Source organism: Littorina saxatilis, linkage group LG2 (genome assembly GCF_037325665.1).
Source record: "Littorina saxatilis isolate snail1 linkage group LG2, US_GU_Lsax_2.0, whole genome shotgun sequence".
Classification (NCBI taxonomy): Eukaryota; Metazoa; Mollusca; class Gastropoda; order Littorinimorpha; family Littorinidae; genus Littorina; species Littorina saxatilis.
In genome coordinates, this window is record NC_090246.1 from 100,025,755 (window position 1) to 100,044,069 (window position 18,315).

General features: G+C 43.7%; 1 protein-coding gene across 3 annotated transcripts in view; it reads left to right on the plus strand.

Annotated features, from left to right (window-relative positions):
- LOC138960327 (trinucleotide repeat-containing gene 18 protein-like) overlaps positions 1–18,315 on the plus strand; it is a 208,001-nt gene that overhangs the window by 83,049 nt on the left and 106,637 nt on the right. For all 3 annotated transcript variants that reach the window (XR_011453945.1, XM_070332186.1, XM_070332187.1), the window contains exon 4: positions 16,863–17,021. Coding sequence is in view for 2 of the 3 variants with exons in the window: in XM_070332186.1 (XP_070188287.1) it covers positions 16,863–17,021 (159 nt within the window). In the remaining variant the exon portion in view is untranslated. The remainder of the gene's footprint in view (positions 1–16,862; positions 17,022–18,315) is intronic.

Genomic DNA, 18,315 nt, shown 5'->3' on the forward strand with positions numbered 1-18,315 from the left:
ACAAAATGTTCAACAAAATAACAATCGAACAAGACATTTCATTCACGAATGATGTGTGAACGGGACTGTCTCTTAAACAATTTCACTGAAGTTGCATTTCTTATCTGTTGGGGGAAGGAGTTCCAGAGAAAAGCTCCCGAGAAGGCTAGGCTCGATTTGTAGAGGTCTATGCGAGGTATAGGAGGGATGATTTTTTGGGACCCATATCTTTTTGTGGCATGTTTGAAATGTGATTGCAAATATTTAGGACAGTCGTCATTTAGAATTTTATACATGAACACAGCCTTGTTTAACGTCAACTGATCTTTCAAGGGGAGGAAATTTAGGAGCTTTAGCTTTTCATCCGTGGACCTATTCAAATCATGCAGAATAAGTTTTGCAGCTCGGCGATGCAGGGAATTGAGTCTTTTTAAATGAACATCACTGCAGTTATCCCAAAGTGTCGAAGCGAAGTTTATATGAGGCATTATGTGGGCGTAATAGAACATTTTGAGTGCTTCAGAATCGGCGTAATGCCTTAATTTTGATAACAGGTACAAATTCTTTGATACTACTTTGCAAATATTACTCAAATGAGTTTGCCATTTCAACTCTTGATCAATGGTAACACCTAATAGTCTATGTTCCTTAACTTGCTGCACTTGAGTTGAACCAACTGACAGTTGTAATAGTAAAGGACTTAACTGGTGTTTTTGTCTCGTGGTTATCACCATACTCTTTGTTTTAATCGGATGAATGATCATTGCATTAGAAACGCACCACTCAGTGATTTCATCCACACTTGTTTGAAGAGAAGAGTTGACGGATTCCAAAGATTTTTGACTGGTGTGAACAGAAGAGTCATCCGCGAAGAACTCACATCTAACTTTTTCATCGGACACATGAAGGGGTAAGTCATTTATATAAATACAGAACAAGATAGGTCCTAATACAGACCCTTGAGGGACACCACTCCTGACAATCTCGTTTGACGAAGTTTTACAGTTAATGGATACATACTGTTTCCGTTTTGAAAGATACGATTCAAAAAAGGCACAGGCGGAGTCGTCTTTTAAATAGCACTTTAGTTTTGTCAGTAGAAGTGAGTGATCTACTAGGTCAAAGGCTTTCTTAAAGTCCAGAAACAACGCTCCCGTTATTTCTGCTTTGTTTATTGCTGACAGCCAAGTCTCGCATAAAGAGCTTAAGGCGGTGTGGCAGGAATGCTTGAAGCGGAATCCAGACTGAAAAGAATGAAACAGATTCATTTGTTCCATATATGCCAGTAGGTGTTTTTGTATGTGCTTTTCTAAGGGTTTAGATAGAACAGGTAAGAGGGAAATAGGTCTAAAGTTGTTTGGGTCTGTAAGATCCTTAGTTTTTGGAAGTGGTAATACCTTTGCACACTTTAAAATAGAAGGGAACACATTTTGTTGTATGCTTAGGTTATAAACATAAGTTAGGGAATCGACAATGTAAGGTAAAGCAAGTTTTAGCAACTTGACTGGAATCTTGTCTGGACCCATTGACTTCTTATTCGCCATTTGTTCTACCAGTTTTCCTACCTCGTGCACTGAGATTGGAGGAATAGAAAATGTGTCAGTTTGAGTCAACTTTTGTTCACAGAATGTTTTTAATTTTTCAAGACAATCATCCGTATCAAGGGAATCATTTTGCTTGAGACAAGATTTTAGGTTGTCTGCTAGCGAAATGAAGTGTTTGTTGAAGTCATTTGGAGATATTTGTGAATGAGAATTGGTTGATCCCTTCCTAGATTTATCAAGAATTTCATTCACTGCTCGCCAGATTGTAGCTGTATCCTTTTTTCCAGAAATTAGTTTATTAAAATATTCAGTCTTTGCTTGTCTCACTGTGTCCAACACTTTATTTTTTTGTAGTTTATATTCTGTTTTCATGTTGCGCTCTTTGAAATGATCACGCATCGCCATAGCCTCGATAATGTCTGAGGTTAACCAAGGGGGGAGCTGGGGATGTTTCACTCTATGCTGACGTAGTGGTGCGTGTTTATCAATTATAGAGCACAAAATATCGTGAAAAATCTTGCAGGCGCTCTCCGCGTCACTACAATTGAATACGCTATAAAATGGGGCTTGGTTAAGGTCAAAGAAGAAGGCAGATTCAACAAAATACTTGAAACTTCTGTATTCGATTGTTGTGTGGCCTTTATGACATGATTTTGGCAATATAAGCGAAATCGAGCAAAACACAGAATGATGGTCACTAAAACTGGAATGCACTACTTGCGCATTTGCAACGATATTCTTATTATCAGTATAAATATGATCAATCAGGGTTGATGAAGTATTTGTTTCTCTTGTAGGGGTTTGAGAGAGAGAGAAAGAGAGAGGGCGAGAGAGACTGAGAAAGAGAGAGAGTGTGTCCGCGTGTGTGCGTGTGTGTGTATGTTTGTGTGTGTGTGAGAGAGAGAGAGGGCGAGAGAGACTGAGAAAGAGAGAGAGGGTGTACGTGTGTCCGCGTGTTTGCGTGAGTGTGTGTGTGTGTGTGTCAGAGAGAGAAAGAGAGAGAGAGAGAGGGTGAGAGAGACTGAGAGAGGGTGTACGTGTGTCCGCGTGTGTGCGTGTGTATGTTTGTGTGTGAGAGAGAGAGAGAGAAAAAGAGAGAGAGAGAAAAAGAGAGAGAGATTGTAGCACTCCAAGCAACATAACAAAAGGCGTAAAGCGTCTCTACGTATGCCTAATTTTGACTGGAAATTAATATCCTTTGTCATTCCAAAAGCTGACGCCGAGGTTACCCATAAACAAATCGTCGCGGGTGGTTGTGGGTCCTGGTATGTATTCAATCAAGCATGCTGGCGAAATTTTTACAAACCACTTCGATTTAGAACACACTGAACGGCTGCCACAGAATACAGACACACGCACGAACACAGCACGCACGCACACACGCACGCACACACAAGTCGGTTTTTTTTTTTAGTGAGGCACGACTTTTTGTGTTCTGTTAAACATAAAAGGCATTATTGCGTTCGAAGCGCGAGTGTCCCATTACCCATTACGAGAGAGAGAGAGAGAGAGAGAGAGAGAGAGAGAGGGGGTGGCCCGGTTAGCTCGGGTGGTAGAGCACTGGACTTGTGATCGAGAGGTCGCTGGTTCGAATCCGGGCCGGGACGGACACGGGTCAACTTTATGTGCAGACCCAGAGACGGTATCCATCTCCCACCCCCGTGTTTACTATAAGTGCAGATGGCTGATACCACCTAAACACGCAAACATCAAAAAGCCGTGAGGGCGTAAAACTCGAATCGTATAAACCAATTCATGTCCAATATAGACAATTAAGACCTGACGGACAATAATTATAAGCCCATTAAACTTTACTATGGGAGAGAGAGAGAAAGAGAGAGGGCGAGAGAGACTGAGAAAGAGAGAGAGTGTGTCCGCGTGTGTGCGTGTGTGTGTATGTTTGTGTGTGTGTGAGAGAGAGAGAGGGCGAGAGAGACTGAGAAAGAGAGAGAGGGTGTACGTGTGTCCGCGTGTTTGCGTGAGTGTGTGTGTGTGTGTGTCAGAGAGAGAAAGAGAGAGAGAGAGAGGGTGAGAGAGACTGAGAGAGGGTGTACGTGTGTCCGCGTGTGTGCGTGTGTATGTTTGTGTGTGAGAGAGAGAGAGAGAAAAAGAGAGAGAGAGAAAAAGAGAGAGAGATTGTAGCACTCCAAGCAACATAACAAAAGGCGTAAAGCGTCTCTACGTATGCCTAATTTTGACTGGAAATTAATATCCTTTGTCATTCCAAAAGCTGACGCCGAGGTTACCCATAAACAAATCGTCGCGGGTGGTTGTGGGTCCTGGTATGTATTCAATCAAGCATGCTGGCGAAATTTTTACAAACCACTTCGATTTAGAACACACTGAAACCGGCTGCCACAGAATACAGACACACGCACGAACACAGCACGCACGCACACACGCACGCACACACAAGTCGGTTTTTTTTTTTAGTGAGGCACGACTTTTTGTGTTCTGTTAAACATAAAAGGCATTATTGCGTTCGAAGCGCGAGTGTCCCATTACCTTAAGCTTCATGTTTCAGGTCCTAAAAACAAGTTTATTTAGACAAGGAAGCAGCGCGTGTATACCATTGTTCTTACCTCGCCATGCAGTTCACATTTCACTTCAACGTTCATCCGCTCGTTTGATGGATGTCCTTCACAATGAGCGAGATACCAAATATCAGGACAACAGTTGGAGCAATTCGGGATTTTGGGTCGTTTGCGGTTACTCATGCATTACCGTTGTGCATGCATAAGCGTGACGAGAACGTAGAATCGTTTAGTTTTAGCACAGTCTTTCAAGTTGTCACAGCCGATGATATTTTTTCAATTTTTTCTTCCTTCCAATTTAGATCGTACTGATTACCATCTCTAGCCTGTTTTACATAGTCCGCAACGGATGATTGGCCGTAGTGGCCGTGATGTGTAACGTATGGTATCTGCCCGTTATCTCATTTTATCAGTTAAAGCGAACTCAATGGCCCTTGTCTGCCCTTGTACGTTAATGTTTTGTTTTATTTTACGTATGAACAAAGCCTTTTGTCTATCACATCGTATAGGTTTTTGGTTGTCTTTGTAGGGCGGCCGCGGGGATGTAGCTCAGTCGGTAGCGCGCTGGATTTGTATCCAGTTGGCCGCTGTCAGCGTGAGTTCGTCCCCACGTTCGGCGAGAGATTTATTTCTCAGAGTCAACTTTGTGTGCAGACTCTCCTCGGTGTCCGAACACCCCCGTGTGTACACGCAAGCACAAGACCAAGTGCGCACGAAAAAGATTCTGTAATCGATGTCAGAGTTCGGTGGGTTATAGAAACACGAAAATACCCAGCATGCTTCCTCCGAAAACGGCGCGGCGTATGGCTGCCTAAATGGCGGGATAAAAAACGGTCATACACGTAAAATTCCACTCGTGCAAAAAACACGAGTGTACGTGGGAGTTTCAGCCCACGAACACAGAAGAAGAAGAAGGTTGTCCTTGTTCGGTCCGATAGTGCGACAGTCTCCGCCTCACATTGAAGCTGTAGTTTTTTGTTCATGGGTGAATTATTCTAATACTCTCCCAAGTTGTCCTGGTGTACAATAAAGTTGATGAAAGACTGTGTTGTGATGAAGTATAGTGACCTAAACAGGCCGCGAACTTGTCTGTCGAGTGGCGTCAGTCGACTACAACGATCGTTTGTGTTTTATTCGTGTCAACTGCCTGTCTGTTCCTCTGTCAGCCAAAGTGCTTCATATGCCAGCCAAATCAGGTCCTATGTCAGTCAGATGACAGCTACGGGCTGTGATGTTCTCTGATGATAGCCGACAGCTATATAATCATACAGTGACATATTTGTGTTTGTAGGACCCCGTTGGATAGTATGCCGTCCGGCTGAGTAGAAGTGTCGCAAACGTTTACATACATACACAGCAGACCCGTCTGTTGCGTAGCAATAGTGTTCCCGACATGCGAAAGCACAAAGAACATTTTTAGCGGATAGTGATAATGTCCCCAAAGCAAACAAACAAACACACACACATACACACCTACACACACACACACACACACATAAACACACACACACACAGTCATACACACACACACACACGCACGCACGCACGCACGCACGCACACACACACACACACACACACACACACACACACACACACACACTCACTCGTCCTCAAGCGTCCCCGGGACTAAACAAGCAACGTCAAGGCCCCTAGTCCACTGACGGACGCGTGTACGTGTGCCTGTGCACAATGATCAGAGAGCAAGGTCCCCGTGTTTATGCCTGGCTTATTATCGCCGAGTGATAGATGAACCAGGACATCCCAGCTGAGGCACCGGATTTTTGTGTGTGGTTCCTGGGCTTGGAAACGCAGTCGCGTGGAAGAGCTGTCAACGATGTTTGTCACACCAGTGCTGTTGTCTTTGCCTCTCGGGTTTCCACCAGCCTTGTTCGGCTTCGGGAGTGGTGTCACTCTGTGTGACGGGTGGATAGTGGGAGGGGGGGGGGGGGCTAAGGAGATTGGGGCGAGGGGGGGGGGGGGGGGAGGATGAGATTGGCACGTTTGCAGTTTTAAAGGGACAATCCGCAATGACATTGATAAACAGGCAGTAAAGCCTACACGAAGCGAGCGCACAGGTGGGTCAGATTAGCACGCAGATAAGGCTTTTACCTGTCATTGTCATTTGATAGCGATATGCCTGAAATCTTTTTCTCTCACATCCCCCCCCCCCCCCCCCCCATCCTATCCCGCCAACTCCTTCGAACATAAACATTCATAAAACACGCAAGCACGCACGAGGACGACAACACACACACACACACACACCGTAGTCTATCTCTGTGTATATCTATCTCTATGGATTGATGGATCCATCTATGTCTGTCTGTCTGTCTGTCTGTCTCACTCTCTCTCTCTCTCTCTCTCTCCCTCTCTCTATCTCCCTTTCTTTTTCGCTCTCTCTCTCGTTCTCTCTCTCTCGTTCTCTCTCTCTCGCTTGCGCGCGCGCGCGTTATTGTGCGTGCGCGCGTGTGTGGGCGTGCATGCGTATGTGTGCGTGTGTGTGTACTTTGCACGCGTGCGCGTGTGTGTGGTCATAGTGACACAGACAGGACGTCAAGCAGACCACAGATAGCATCTAGCTGTGCGCATGAATGAAGACCTGACTCGCTCAGCCTAGGGACAGAAAGACAGCGACCCGATCAATACCCCATCAATCCTGCCACAATTTCACCCCACCTCCCTCTCCTTCTCCGGCGGTACCCCCCCCCCCCCCACCCCTCCCCCCACTATTTGCGCTCGCACCTCCCTCCGCCCTTCCCTTCCATAAATCCCGTCTTGTTTTTGCCCAAGTTAACGGACTTTGAGATTTTTATTTACGGGGCTGGAGGGGGGGGGGGGGGCAGGGCGAAGTGGTAATACTCCATCTATATCTATGCCCCTAGTTCTTTCCACCCCACACAACCACCTCCCTTGCACCCTCATGAACCCCTCTTCGGCTTTTTTCCTCCCAGTTATGACCTTCTTTGATTCTTTGGGGGGTGGGGGTGGGAGGGAGGAGGAGGGGGGGGGGGGGGGTGGAGACGATACTAGGGTTTGCGTATTTCAACATTGAATGATTGGATTCACGATCGCTCATGGGTTTATTACTGACGTGGCAGCTTGGTTTGTTTGTTTGTTCAGTGAATGATATTTGTGTGTGTATGTGTGTTTGTGTGTGTGTGTGTGTGTGTGTGTGTATGTGTGTGTGTGTGTGTGTGTGTGTGTGTGTATGTGTGTGTGTGTGTGTGTGTGTGTGTGTGTGTGTGTATGTGTGTTTGTGTGTGTGTGTGTGTGTGTCTACACATACATGTGTGTGTTTGTGTGTGTGTGTGTGTGTGTGTGTGTGTGTATGTGTGTGTGTGGGTGTGTATGTATGTGTGGGTGTGTATACGTGTGGGTGTGGGTGTGTGTGTGTGTGTGTATGTGTGTGTGTGTGTGTGTGTGTGTGTGTGTGTGTGTGTGTGTGTGTGTGTGTGTGTGTATGTGTGTTTGTGTGTGTTTATAAGGGCACCCTGCCCACCCAATCTTCCTACTGAAAAAGGACTTTCCTTCCTTCCTTCCTTCTTCTTTATTTTGAGAGAAAAAATAGTGTGCCCGTTTGTACTGTGTGCATTCGGAATAACGAGTACGGGAGAGATTTTTGAACTGTTAACTCCACCATGTTATCTGTTTGACATATTACCAGATGAAAAGTCACAGCGTATTTCAAGGTGGACGGACACGAACCAAACAAGGAAAATAGGATCGTGGCTGCGAAGAGTTGGGGAAAACAAAACCCAGCAGACGAAAGCGCAGGAGTACAGATACAGACACACAGACACACACGCACGCACGCACGCACGCACACACACACACACACACGTGTGCGTGCGTGCGTGTGTGTGTATATATATGTGTGTGTGTGTGTGTGTGTGTGTGTGAAAGAGAGTGGGGGGGGGGTCGGGGGAGGTAGAGATAGAGAGAGAGTGAAAACTTTAACAAAGGAAAGAATGCTAAAGGAATTCTCAGGTAACTATTGTTACGGTCAACTTTGGACTAGCAAAGCGCTCACACTCAGGTAACTATTGTTACGGTCAACTTTGGACTAGCAAAGCGCTCACACTCAGGTAACTATTGTTACGGTCAACTTTGGACTAGCAAAGCGCTCACACTCAGGTAACTATTGTTACGGTCAACTTTGGACTAGCAAAGCGCTCACACTCAGGTAACTATTGTTACGGTCAACTTTGGACTAGCAAAGCGCTCACACTCAGGTAACTATTGTTACGGTCAACTTTGGACTAGCAAAGCGCTCACACTCAGGTAACTATTGTTACGGTCAACTTTGGACTAGCAAAGCGCTCACACTCAGGTAACTATTGTTACGGTCAACTTTGGACTAGCAAAGCGCTCACACTCAGGTAACTATTGTTACGGTCAACTTTGGACTAGCAAAGCGCTCACACTCAGGTAACTATTGTTACGGTCAACTTTGGACTAGCAAAGCGCTCACAGGAACAATGAAGAATTTGCGAGATACGGTGATAAGAGAGTTTGTCTTTTGATACGGTTGCCAGGCTCCTGGTGAAAACTGACAAACACCCACAAAAATCCTATTGCCTCCTCCTGCATGCGGACAGTTTGGGGACTGACAAATACTCCTCGTTGCTTTTATCCTAAAAGCCGGCTTTGCTGTTCCGTTGTTTTTAACTGCCAAAGTCGAAACACGCCCTCCCTCTTCATAGTGTAACGTTACAGTTTCGTTTGGTTTTCCAAACACCAATTTTGTCGTCGTCGTCTTCGTCGTCGTCATAAACGTATCATTTTCGTCGATGACTTCGTCGTGATCATCATCATCATCATCATCATCATCATCATCATCATCATCATCATCATCATCATCATCATCATCATCATCATCATCGTCGTCGACGTCGTCGTCGTCGTCGTCATTGTCCTTTTTATTTTGCTCTCAAGTTGGTTTATATATGTCAGTTAAAAAAAAAGAAGTTTGTATCAATGATAGATAATATTAATAATTATCCTACATACGAGAGAGAGACACACGTGAGATAATAATCGTTCAAATCACACGTGTGTACATCATGCAAATGAGGTCATGTCAAGCAAGTCTGGCAGGGACCTGTTTTTCCACTGCTTATGATGTCAAGGTTCAACGGCGTTACACTGTCTCGATGTTATTTGAATTGTATTCACAGTACTTTGTTGTCTCGGTTCACTTGTAACACAATGTGTTCTTCCCGGGGTCTGAGAGATTGCTGAATGTTTTGGCATTCTAGCTTCCTCTTCTTCGTTTGCACGAGTGCTTTGCTACCCTGTTTCATTCTCAAGTGTTTCATTACAATGAAGTATTTTCTTGTTGAGGTTTAGTGCTGCACTGAGTGACCTTGTCTTGATTCGATTGCATTACTCTCCACCCCGATCGACTTTCATTCGTGGTCAGGTGTTATATGTTGAGGTTTTGAGTGCGAGAGAAATTCAAGTTTTACGCCCTCACGGCAAAACCATTAAGGGCATGTTCCCGGGTTTTAACCCGACTTTAGATGAGATAACCACGTGTATGCGTGTTTAGGCAGGGATGATGACCGAGGTCTTTTACGTACCACTGTGGTGACACGGGGGTGGGAGATGGAGACCGTCTCTGGGTCTGCACATAAAGTTGACCTGTGTCCGTCCCGGCCCGGATTCGAACCTCACAAGTCCAGTGCTCTACCGCCTGAGCTACCCGGGCCCCCCAGTTTTTGAGTTCGTTGCACTTTGTCTTCATATAGTTGTGATCGTTCTTCCTACTTTGGTTTAAACAAAATTTTATTCAGAATTTCTTCGCATGAACAGTTCAAAACCCACAGCTAGGACACGCACTCAAGCAAATGCTTATATCACGTGACCAGAACAATACTAAATTACACACATTTTCGTAACGGTGGACATAACAACAATAAACCAGAAGAACAAATTGAAAGAATGGGGATGGGGAGCTAAATAGGAACAGAAGAATCTTCCTACTTTCGTTGTCGAATGTTATTCTCGTACGATGTTTTCTTCTCGAGTTTTGACTACTTTGCACATTTTTGTCTAGCTTTGTGTGCGAGTTAGTCAAAATCACATTGCTTCTTCTCCAATTGTTTTGCTGCTCTAACTTTACATAAACACTCCTTGCTAATGACAAATATTATAACCAAAAGCAACCACAATAAAATACATCAACTAGTTACTGATTTGAAGTTATAAGCATATATTAATGTTAATGTGTCCATTTGAAAAAAAAGAAAGAACAAATCTTCACTGAAGCCAAGCGAGAGAATTTTTTGCATGCATTTAAGGGGAGGTTCTAGTATAAAATATCACCAAAATCGCTTCAGTTGTGATTTTGGGGTTCTTGCAATAATGGGTAGATAAAACATTGTATAGTATTGTGGTGGAAGAAATTTCACCAAATCATTAAACCGTTAAAATGACAGTTTAACCACCAAAAAACACTCTGCTCCTTGTTTCTTGGTCCCTAATCGTCGGATTTACACCAACATTGGACCATTGTCCCGAACTGATCTCCAATACAAACTTTTCAAGAAGAAAAAGTTAATTATTGGCAGTTAAAAACCCGTTATAAACCGTTATTTTCTAATTTTTCACCGATCTTTATGAAATGTTGTGGTTAGGTTGGTTGTCCCTAACTGAATTTCAACAAGAATAAAAGTTGATTTTTGGCAGTTAAAAAACCGTTAAATCCCGTTTTTTCACCAATCTTTATGAAATTTTGTGAGTAGGTCCGTTGTCCATAACTGAGTTTCAATACGTACTTTTCAGAAGAAAACCAAGCTTTTGTCAGTTATAAACCGTTATTTTCTAATTTTTCACCGATCTTTATGAAATGTTGTGAATTTCAACAAGAATAAAAAGTATCTAAACTTTGAAGCCTTTTTTTCTCAGAATGATGTTTTCGGCACCTTGCTTCGCCGTTTCCTTGATAACTCAAAATGTTCTCAACCGACTGGAACAAAACGTAGCATGGCTTTTTAGTATTCATAGGACTACACTTTGTGGAAGGCGTTTGTGGGTCGGGATAAAATCAAAGAAAATATAGCTTGTCAGTTAAAACCGTTATATGTAAATATGATGAAATCAACGTTTTAATTAAAATAACGTAATTTTGATTCCACAAAATGTAGTCCAATTACATGTTATTGTATGTTTTGAATTTCTTTAAAAAATGTGCGCTCCTTGAAGAATTATCAAGGAAACGCCAAAATCACTATTTTCGGTTTCTAGATAATGTATGTTTTTCCGTTGAATTGTTTCTCAACGGCAGTTGTCGTGACATATTAACTAACACAATATATGGGTCAGCAATGCATTTGACTTTATTTGAGCCGAAATCCATTAATATTTCCCATTCTAAATAGGAACACAACTGAAGCGATTTTGGTGATATTTTATACTAGAACCTCCCCTTAAAGTGACAGGATTGAGAGCTTTAAAAATACAAACGAACCAATCGACGGCGACCAATAAACTTAAAGGCAGATTTAAACCGGATTTGGCAAACCGTCTCACAGATGCTGCATTTTAATTGGTTCGATTCATGTAAACGATCACAACACAGAGGCTCCATCGTTGGCCAATGTACTGACCTAGTCAGCTTGGTTGGACATGCTGCCAACCGGATTTTGACTGGCCTGGTGCCAGGAGAAAAGGTTCCGTACAACTCTCGCTTACTCTATTACACATGTCGTATGCATTAAGAGCGATTACTTCCCTTTGGTTATTTGATGGCCTGAGATCATTAGAGTGTTGTCGTTCGTCTTACCTTCAGATTGTGTTCGGTTGTTGGAGTGTCTTGTTCTCTGTTTCGACACTTAGTTTTTGGCTAAAACTAACAGCTGAGCAACTCCCTGTCTACCACACTGACTGACTCAACTCCCAGTCTACCATGACTGACTCAACTCCCTGTCTACCACACTGACTGACTCGCTCACTAAATGAACCCAGTAGAACATGGATGTTTTTTCCCGGGTAAAGCTCGAACAGTGAAGAAACATGGAGAGAGGGGAAAAAGTTACGTTAGATAACACACACACACACGCACGCACACACACGCACGCACGCACGCACCGCACGCACGCACGCACGCACGCACACACACGCACACACGCACAACCACACACACACAAACACACACAAACACACACACACGCACGCACGCTTACACACACAAATTGTAACGTTGTAGTTTTTGTTTCTTCATTTGTGTTTTTTTTCAATCTTTTTTTCTGCTTCGTCCTGTTCTTCTTGCTCTTTGTCTTTATTTGCACCCTCTCCACTCCCAAGCCCCCCCTCCCCCCCCTCCCCTCCCATCTTCCACCACCGTCCCATCTGATGTCAGATAAAAAATCGTTCCCTGCAAGCTGATAACGGCTCTAGAAAAGTATGTCATCGTGGTTGAGCAAGGGGGAAAAAGAAAACGGAGGAATTAGGTGTGCGTGTGGGGGGTGAGGGTGTGTGTCGGAAGGAGGGGGGGGGGTGTTGGAGGGGGGTTGGGGGGTCGGGGGAAGGTGATGGCAGGGCACAGGTGGGCAAGAGAGTGACGGTATGTGAAGGGGAGAATGAAGAGCGCGTTTTGGCGAGAGAAAAAAAGAACGGGTGAATGAGACAAGAGGGAGAAGGATGAGATGGAGGGGGCCCCAAGGAGTGGGTGGTGGAGTTGGCTGGCTGGCTTTTTTTTTTTTAAATACTCACAGATGGCTTTTCCAGAGGAGTAGGGCTTAGTGAGTAAAACCGCAGTTTTAAAAGGCCTTCAACAGTCCTCTTATTTATATCTAGGGTAAACAAATATTTGCCGTGTTTTGTTTCATTTGTGGGCGGGACTTACTGAAGGGGCGTGACGTCGTATGCATAATCAAACATCAGGGACACGCGAGTGAGTTGGTCTTATGCACGCTGACTGCGCACACCAACTGTTCCTCGTCGCAACAAATAAAGCAGAAGACCAAACGCCGTGCGCGATGAGATTGTATCTCTGTCAGGCGCGTGTGCCCGCCCACACCTCTGTGGTTACATGTGCCACACTCTTGTACGAGCACGCACACAATCCCGCAAAGACACAGATAAACCAAGACGTTCGCACTCATGCACGCGCACACACACGCACATATGCTCGAACGCATGCACCGCGCACGCACGCACGCACGCATACATACACACATACACATACCCAAACACACACAAACAAACAAACATACACACACACACACACATACACACACACACACATACACCGTGCACACACACACACACACTCACTCACTCACTTTCTGTCACACACACACACACACACACAGACGCAAGCACGCCGCGCACACTCACGCACGCTCACACGGACGACAAACGCTTACACGGACTCACACACAGAGGACTTAATGAGACAAGAAGACATACAAGATTCATATTGAGAGCCAGGGGCGGATCTGTTCATTTTATGGGGGGGTGTTCCAAAAGTATATTGTGAAGATAAGGGTGTGAAGGCGCGAAGCGCCGAGCCAACGGCGCGAAGCGCCTAGCTTGCTAGGGGGGTCCGGGGGCATGCCCCCCCGGAAAATTTTGAAAAAAAGGGTGCATTCTGAGGATGATCATTACCAGTTTCAGGCAGCAGATTTTGTCACTGATTAATACCCCAAAAATTGAAACTCAATGTAAAATAAAGAAATGCACCATAAAAATATTTGTATTGAGATAATTACTTCTGAGAGGTGGACGAGAGAGAGAGAGAGAGAGAGAGAGAGAAAGAGAGAGAGAGAGAGAGAGAGAGAGAGAGAGAAATTGGAACTGTTGCGAAAGCCATGCCACTGTAAATGTTAAACACATTTTGTTATACATGAAAAATCATGACAAAACGCAATAACCGCGTCACATTCCATCATTAGTAAAGGATTACTTTTGGCACCAATTGAACCTAATTGTTATAAAGTGTGATATGAAATTAAATGGCTCGATGCTAAAAGGACAATAAACATAGTGTAGTAGTAAACAAAGAATAGTCCAAAGCTTAGAATTTGCGCCAGTATCGAGGACACCTGGATTTTTTTAGGCCTAAAAAAAAATAGGTGTGGTTACGGTAACCCGACCTACCCTATTTTTAGGGGCCGACCCTATAACTTTTTATTACATTTGTCAAAAAAAACAAAAAAACATACACAAGAAAACGAGTGCAGAAAACGCAATGAAAGCGAAACCGCCCGAGTCGCACACTTAATTCCCTGTCAAGTAGGTTTAATTTGTACACATTAGAAAAAAAAGTTTAAAAAAAAAAGTGATTGCCTACCTTCCTACCCTATTTTTTTGGCTATGTTACCGTAACCACACCTATTTTTTTGGGGGCCTTATATGTTGTTATTTTATGTTTATTGTACTTTATTGGTTGTTAGGACAGTTGCTTCAGATGTTATTCTTGCTTTGTTTCAAGCCAGATGACATCGTCATTTTCAAGCAAAAAAGATGAAGTTATAGCTTTATTCTCGAAGTGAAAGGCTTGTTATTTCAATGCCAACAACTGTGAAAGATGAAGTTATAGCTTTATTCTCCAAGTGAAAGGCTTGTTATTTCAATGCCAACAACTGTGAAAGATGAAGTTATAGCTTTATTCTCGAAGTGAAAGGCTTGTTATGTCAATGCCAACAACTGTGAAAGATGAAGTTATAGCTTTATTCTCCAAGTGAAAGGCTTGTTATGTCAATGCCAACAACCGTGAAAGATGAAGTTATAGCTTTATTCTCCAAGTGAAAGGCTTGTTATTTCAATGCCAACAACTGTGAAAGATGAAGTTATAGCTTTATTCTCCAAGTGAAAGGCTTGTTATTTCAATGCCAACAACTGTGAAAGATGAAGTTATAGCTTTATTCTCCAAGTGAAAGGCTTGTTATTTCAATGCCAACAACTGTGAAAGATGAAGTTATAGCTTTATTCTCCAAGTGAAAGGCTTGTTATTTCAATGCCAACAACTGTGAAAGATGCTGGGTACCACAGAACATTGGGACCGTCTCTTCAAACGTGTTTTCATTCTGACAGTTCACAGTGAAATGTGTCATGTATACTTGTGTCATGTGTCATGTATACTTGTGTCATGTGTCATGTATACTTGCGCCAACAGCTTAACTACTGTGTATCGTGAAGAGATTTTGGAAGAGAAAAATGTACAAAACGTTATGAACCTACTTTAAAGGCTGCCATATTCGTAGCGTTCATTAATTAATTCATATTGTTTACATGTGCCAATAATGTTATAAAACTGTACCTAAGGGGATATAATAACGATTGGCTGTAGCTTTCGAACACAGTTGATAGTGTCGAATGTAAACAGAACAGTCTCAAAGTGAAAGTGGATGTTTTCCGGAAATTGCGCAGGCGGAAATATACGATCTCTCAAAGCACATATTCGCAAGAATAAGGCCACAGGCTTCAGCTGACAAGCTACAAGTACATCTAATTTTCTAATAGGCCTATGTACTCACGTGTCCAGCAAAACTTTGACGAGTTCAGTATCCCCTTTGTACTTGGTTCTCAATTTGAAGCGATGGGCCTACTCTGACGAAAACAATCTTTCTTTCAGCGCGACCCAGCGCTGGTGCTGCGTGGTGATGAAGCAAGGAGTCCACTTTCTCTTCTCAGCAGATTTAGTGGCCATGACAGCTTTAGACGGGTTTACTTCTATCTTTTTTGCAATTGTACGCAATCGCGCTTTGACTGTCTCCGACGCCATCTTTGGTTTACGAAACGTCACGAAGTGACGTCAACGGTCTAAAAATAGCCCAAGTCCTGGAGAACTGAACATGCTAAACAATGCAATAAAGAATTAATTATTTCTCTTAATTAGTAAGGACTTCAAACTGACCTAAAACTTTGCAGGAAGTTTAATTTATACATCCCCGCAACGATGGGAAAAGCCCTGGAAGTAATTAAACTAATTAAATAGGACTATATGTCAGCCTTTAAAGTATCATATCAATCAGTGGTGGGCCGTCAACTGTGTAACTGAACTGAATCATGATGATGATGATGACGACGACGGCGACGATGATGATGAATCGCAGTAAAGCGTCTGCTGTTGATTGAAGCTGACCTCTGTGGGACAATAGTCTAATTAATATTGCCGGATATTTACAGAGCCATACTGATGTAGTACATGTAGTTCCGGCAGACTCAGAATGGTCACACCGATTCTGAATACAAAAACCAACATTTTTGTTGCCTTGGTTACGGTTTGCTGCTAGACTGATATTGAATAGAAGCAGCGGTGTGTTCTGTACACTGACTGAAACCTGTCAGTGTTCTATTGTGGGCAAAATACCACGCGCTTCTCTGTCTGTCTATCTGTCTGTCTATCTGTCTCTCTCTTTCTTTCTCTCTCTTTCTCACGCACACACACACACACATACACACACACACACACACACACACACACACACACACACACACATACACACACACCGGCGTGCATTATATGCTACTTCTACGTACTTACAATTTCTGATCGAAGTCAACGCCTGTTTCTTGGGCAAATAACACGTCACATCTGTGTACGCAGATGTCTACTGCGCATTAAGTCACCGAAATTGAAAATGGGGGGGGGGGGGGGGGGGAGGAAGGGGCGGTTAAACTGCGCACACAGTAAAGCAAAACAGAGCTTTTTTTTCTGTATCTCTTGATCATGTGATGTGCAAGTTTTAAACGTCTCTTTTTTGTTTCGTTTCTGATGATGACAGTGATAACTACATAGTCGACGTTTGTGTGTAGCACGTGCTAATGGTATTGTGTTTGATGTGTGTTTGACAGGATACCCGCGGTTTGTCATCAACAGTGCACCCTACGCGCCGTTCGCCCCTTTCCTGCCTACCGCTGCTGACACCCTGCCCTCCCTCCTGCCCCCCGGGCCCCCCGTTTCCTCCGCCCCCGGGGCCGCCCACTGCCACAGGATCTATGAGCTGCAGAAAGGTAAGGTATCTTTCTTTGAACACACACTTTGGCATTAGCAAATTTTGGATACTTTTCCCCCCCTAATGCTTAAAAAAGGATCGAAATCCACCTCTATAATCTGCATTTATTTCACAAACACAAACGCGCGCATGCACGCACACACACATGCACGCACGCACGCACGCACGCACGCACGCACGCACGCACGCACGCACGCACGCACGCACACACACACACACACACACACACACACACACACACACACAAATCATTATACGCGAGCCAAATCGAACCGGCAACACTGACTGAACTCGAGTTCTGTAAACTATTCATATGTGCAAACAATATTGCTGTAGCCAAAACCATTCGTTTTGCAGGAGTTTCCAAAAACATAACTGTAAAAGGATGTAATAAAAAAAAGTCACCAAAAACAAACAACAAAAACACAATCAAGAACACACGCACGCGCGCACACACACACGCACACACACACACACACACACACACACACACACACACACACACACACACACACACACACACACACACACACACACACACACACAAATCATTATACGCGAGCCAAGTCGAACAACACTGACTGAACTCCAGTTCTGTAACAATAACAATAACAATAACAGCACTTTATTGTCCATTAAAATATTACATAAAAATGGAAATTTTTCTTCGGCACGCCCTGCCTGCCTGTAAACGATTATAACAACAATTGTATAGGACGACACACATAAAACATAAAACATAAAAGGGATACAATCAAATATGATATTGCACTATCAACAAACTACTCATATGTGCAAACTGCGAAGTTTTAAACATGTATACGCAATTACGTGAACTTTGGATCCACGCCGATTCGTGAACTCTTTCAATGTTCTTTGATGGAAAGAGTTGCACTATTTAGCTCAGAGAAGCAGAATTGAATTAGAATGTAGCTTTACAAACTTCGTCTTAGAGCATCATTCATGTTCAGTCTCATCACTTCGATATATATATATATATTGTGTGTGTGTGTGTGTGTGTGTGTGTGTGTGTGTGTGTGTGGAAAGATTAGGCCTTTTTAGCTTGTGAACTAAAACAGAGTGCTGACATATTCGGAATATGCCAAAATCCCATGATCAATACCATCTTGACCGTCGTCCTCTACCTCAGGTAAGCATTGTCGGCTGAGTGCGGAAATTGCGTTTGCTAACAGACGCAGTAGCCGACTCCTCGTTCCGGCTCCTCGTTGATGGTATGTGCTTGTGCGTGGTTTTCAATGCTGAACTTGGAAGGTGGTGGCTGGGCAATCGGC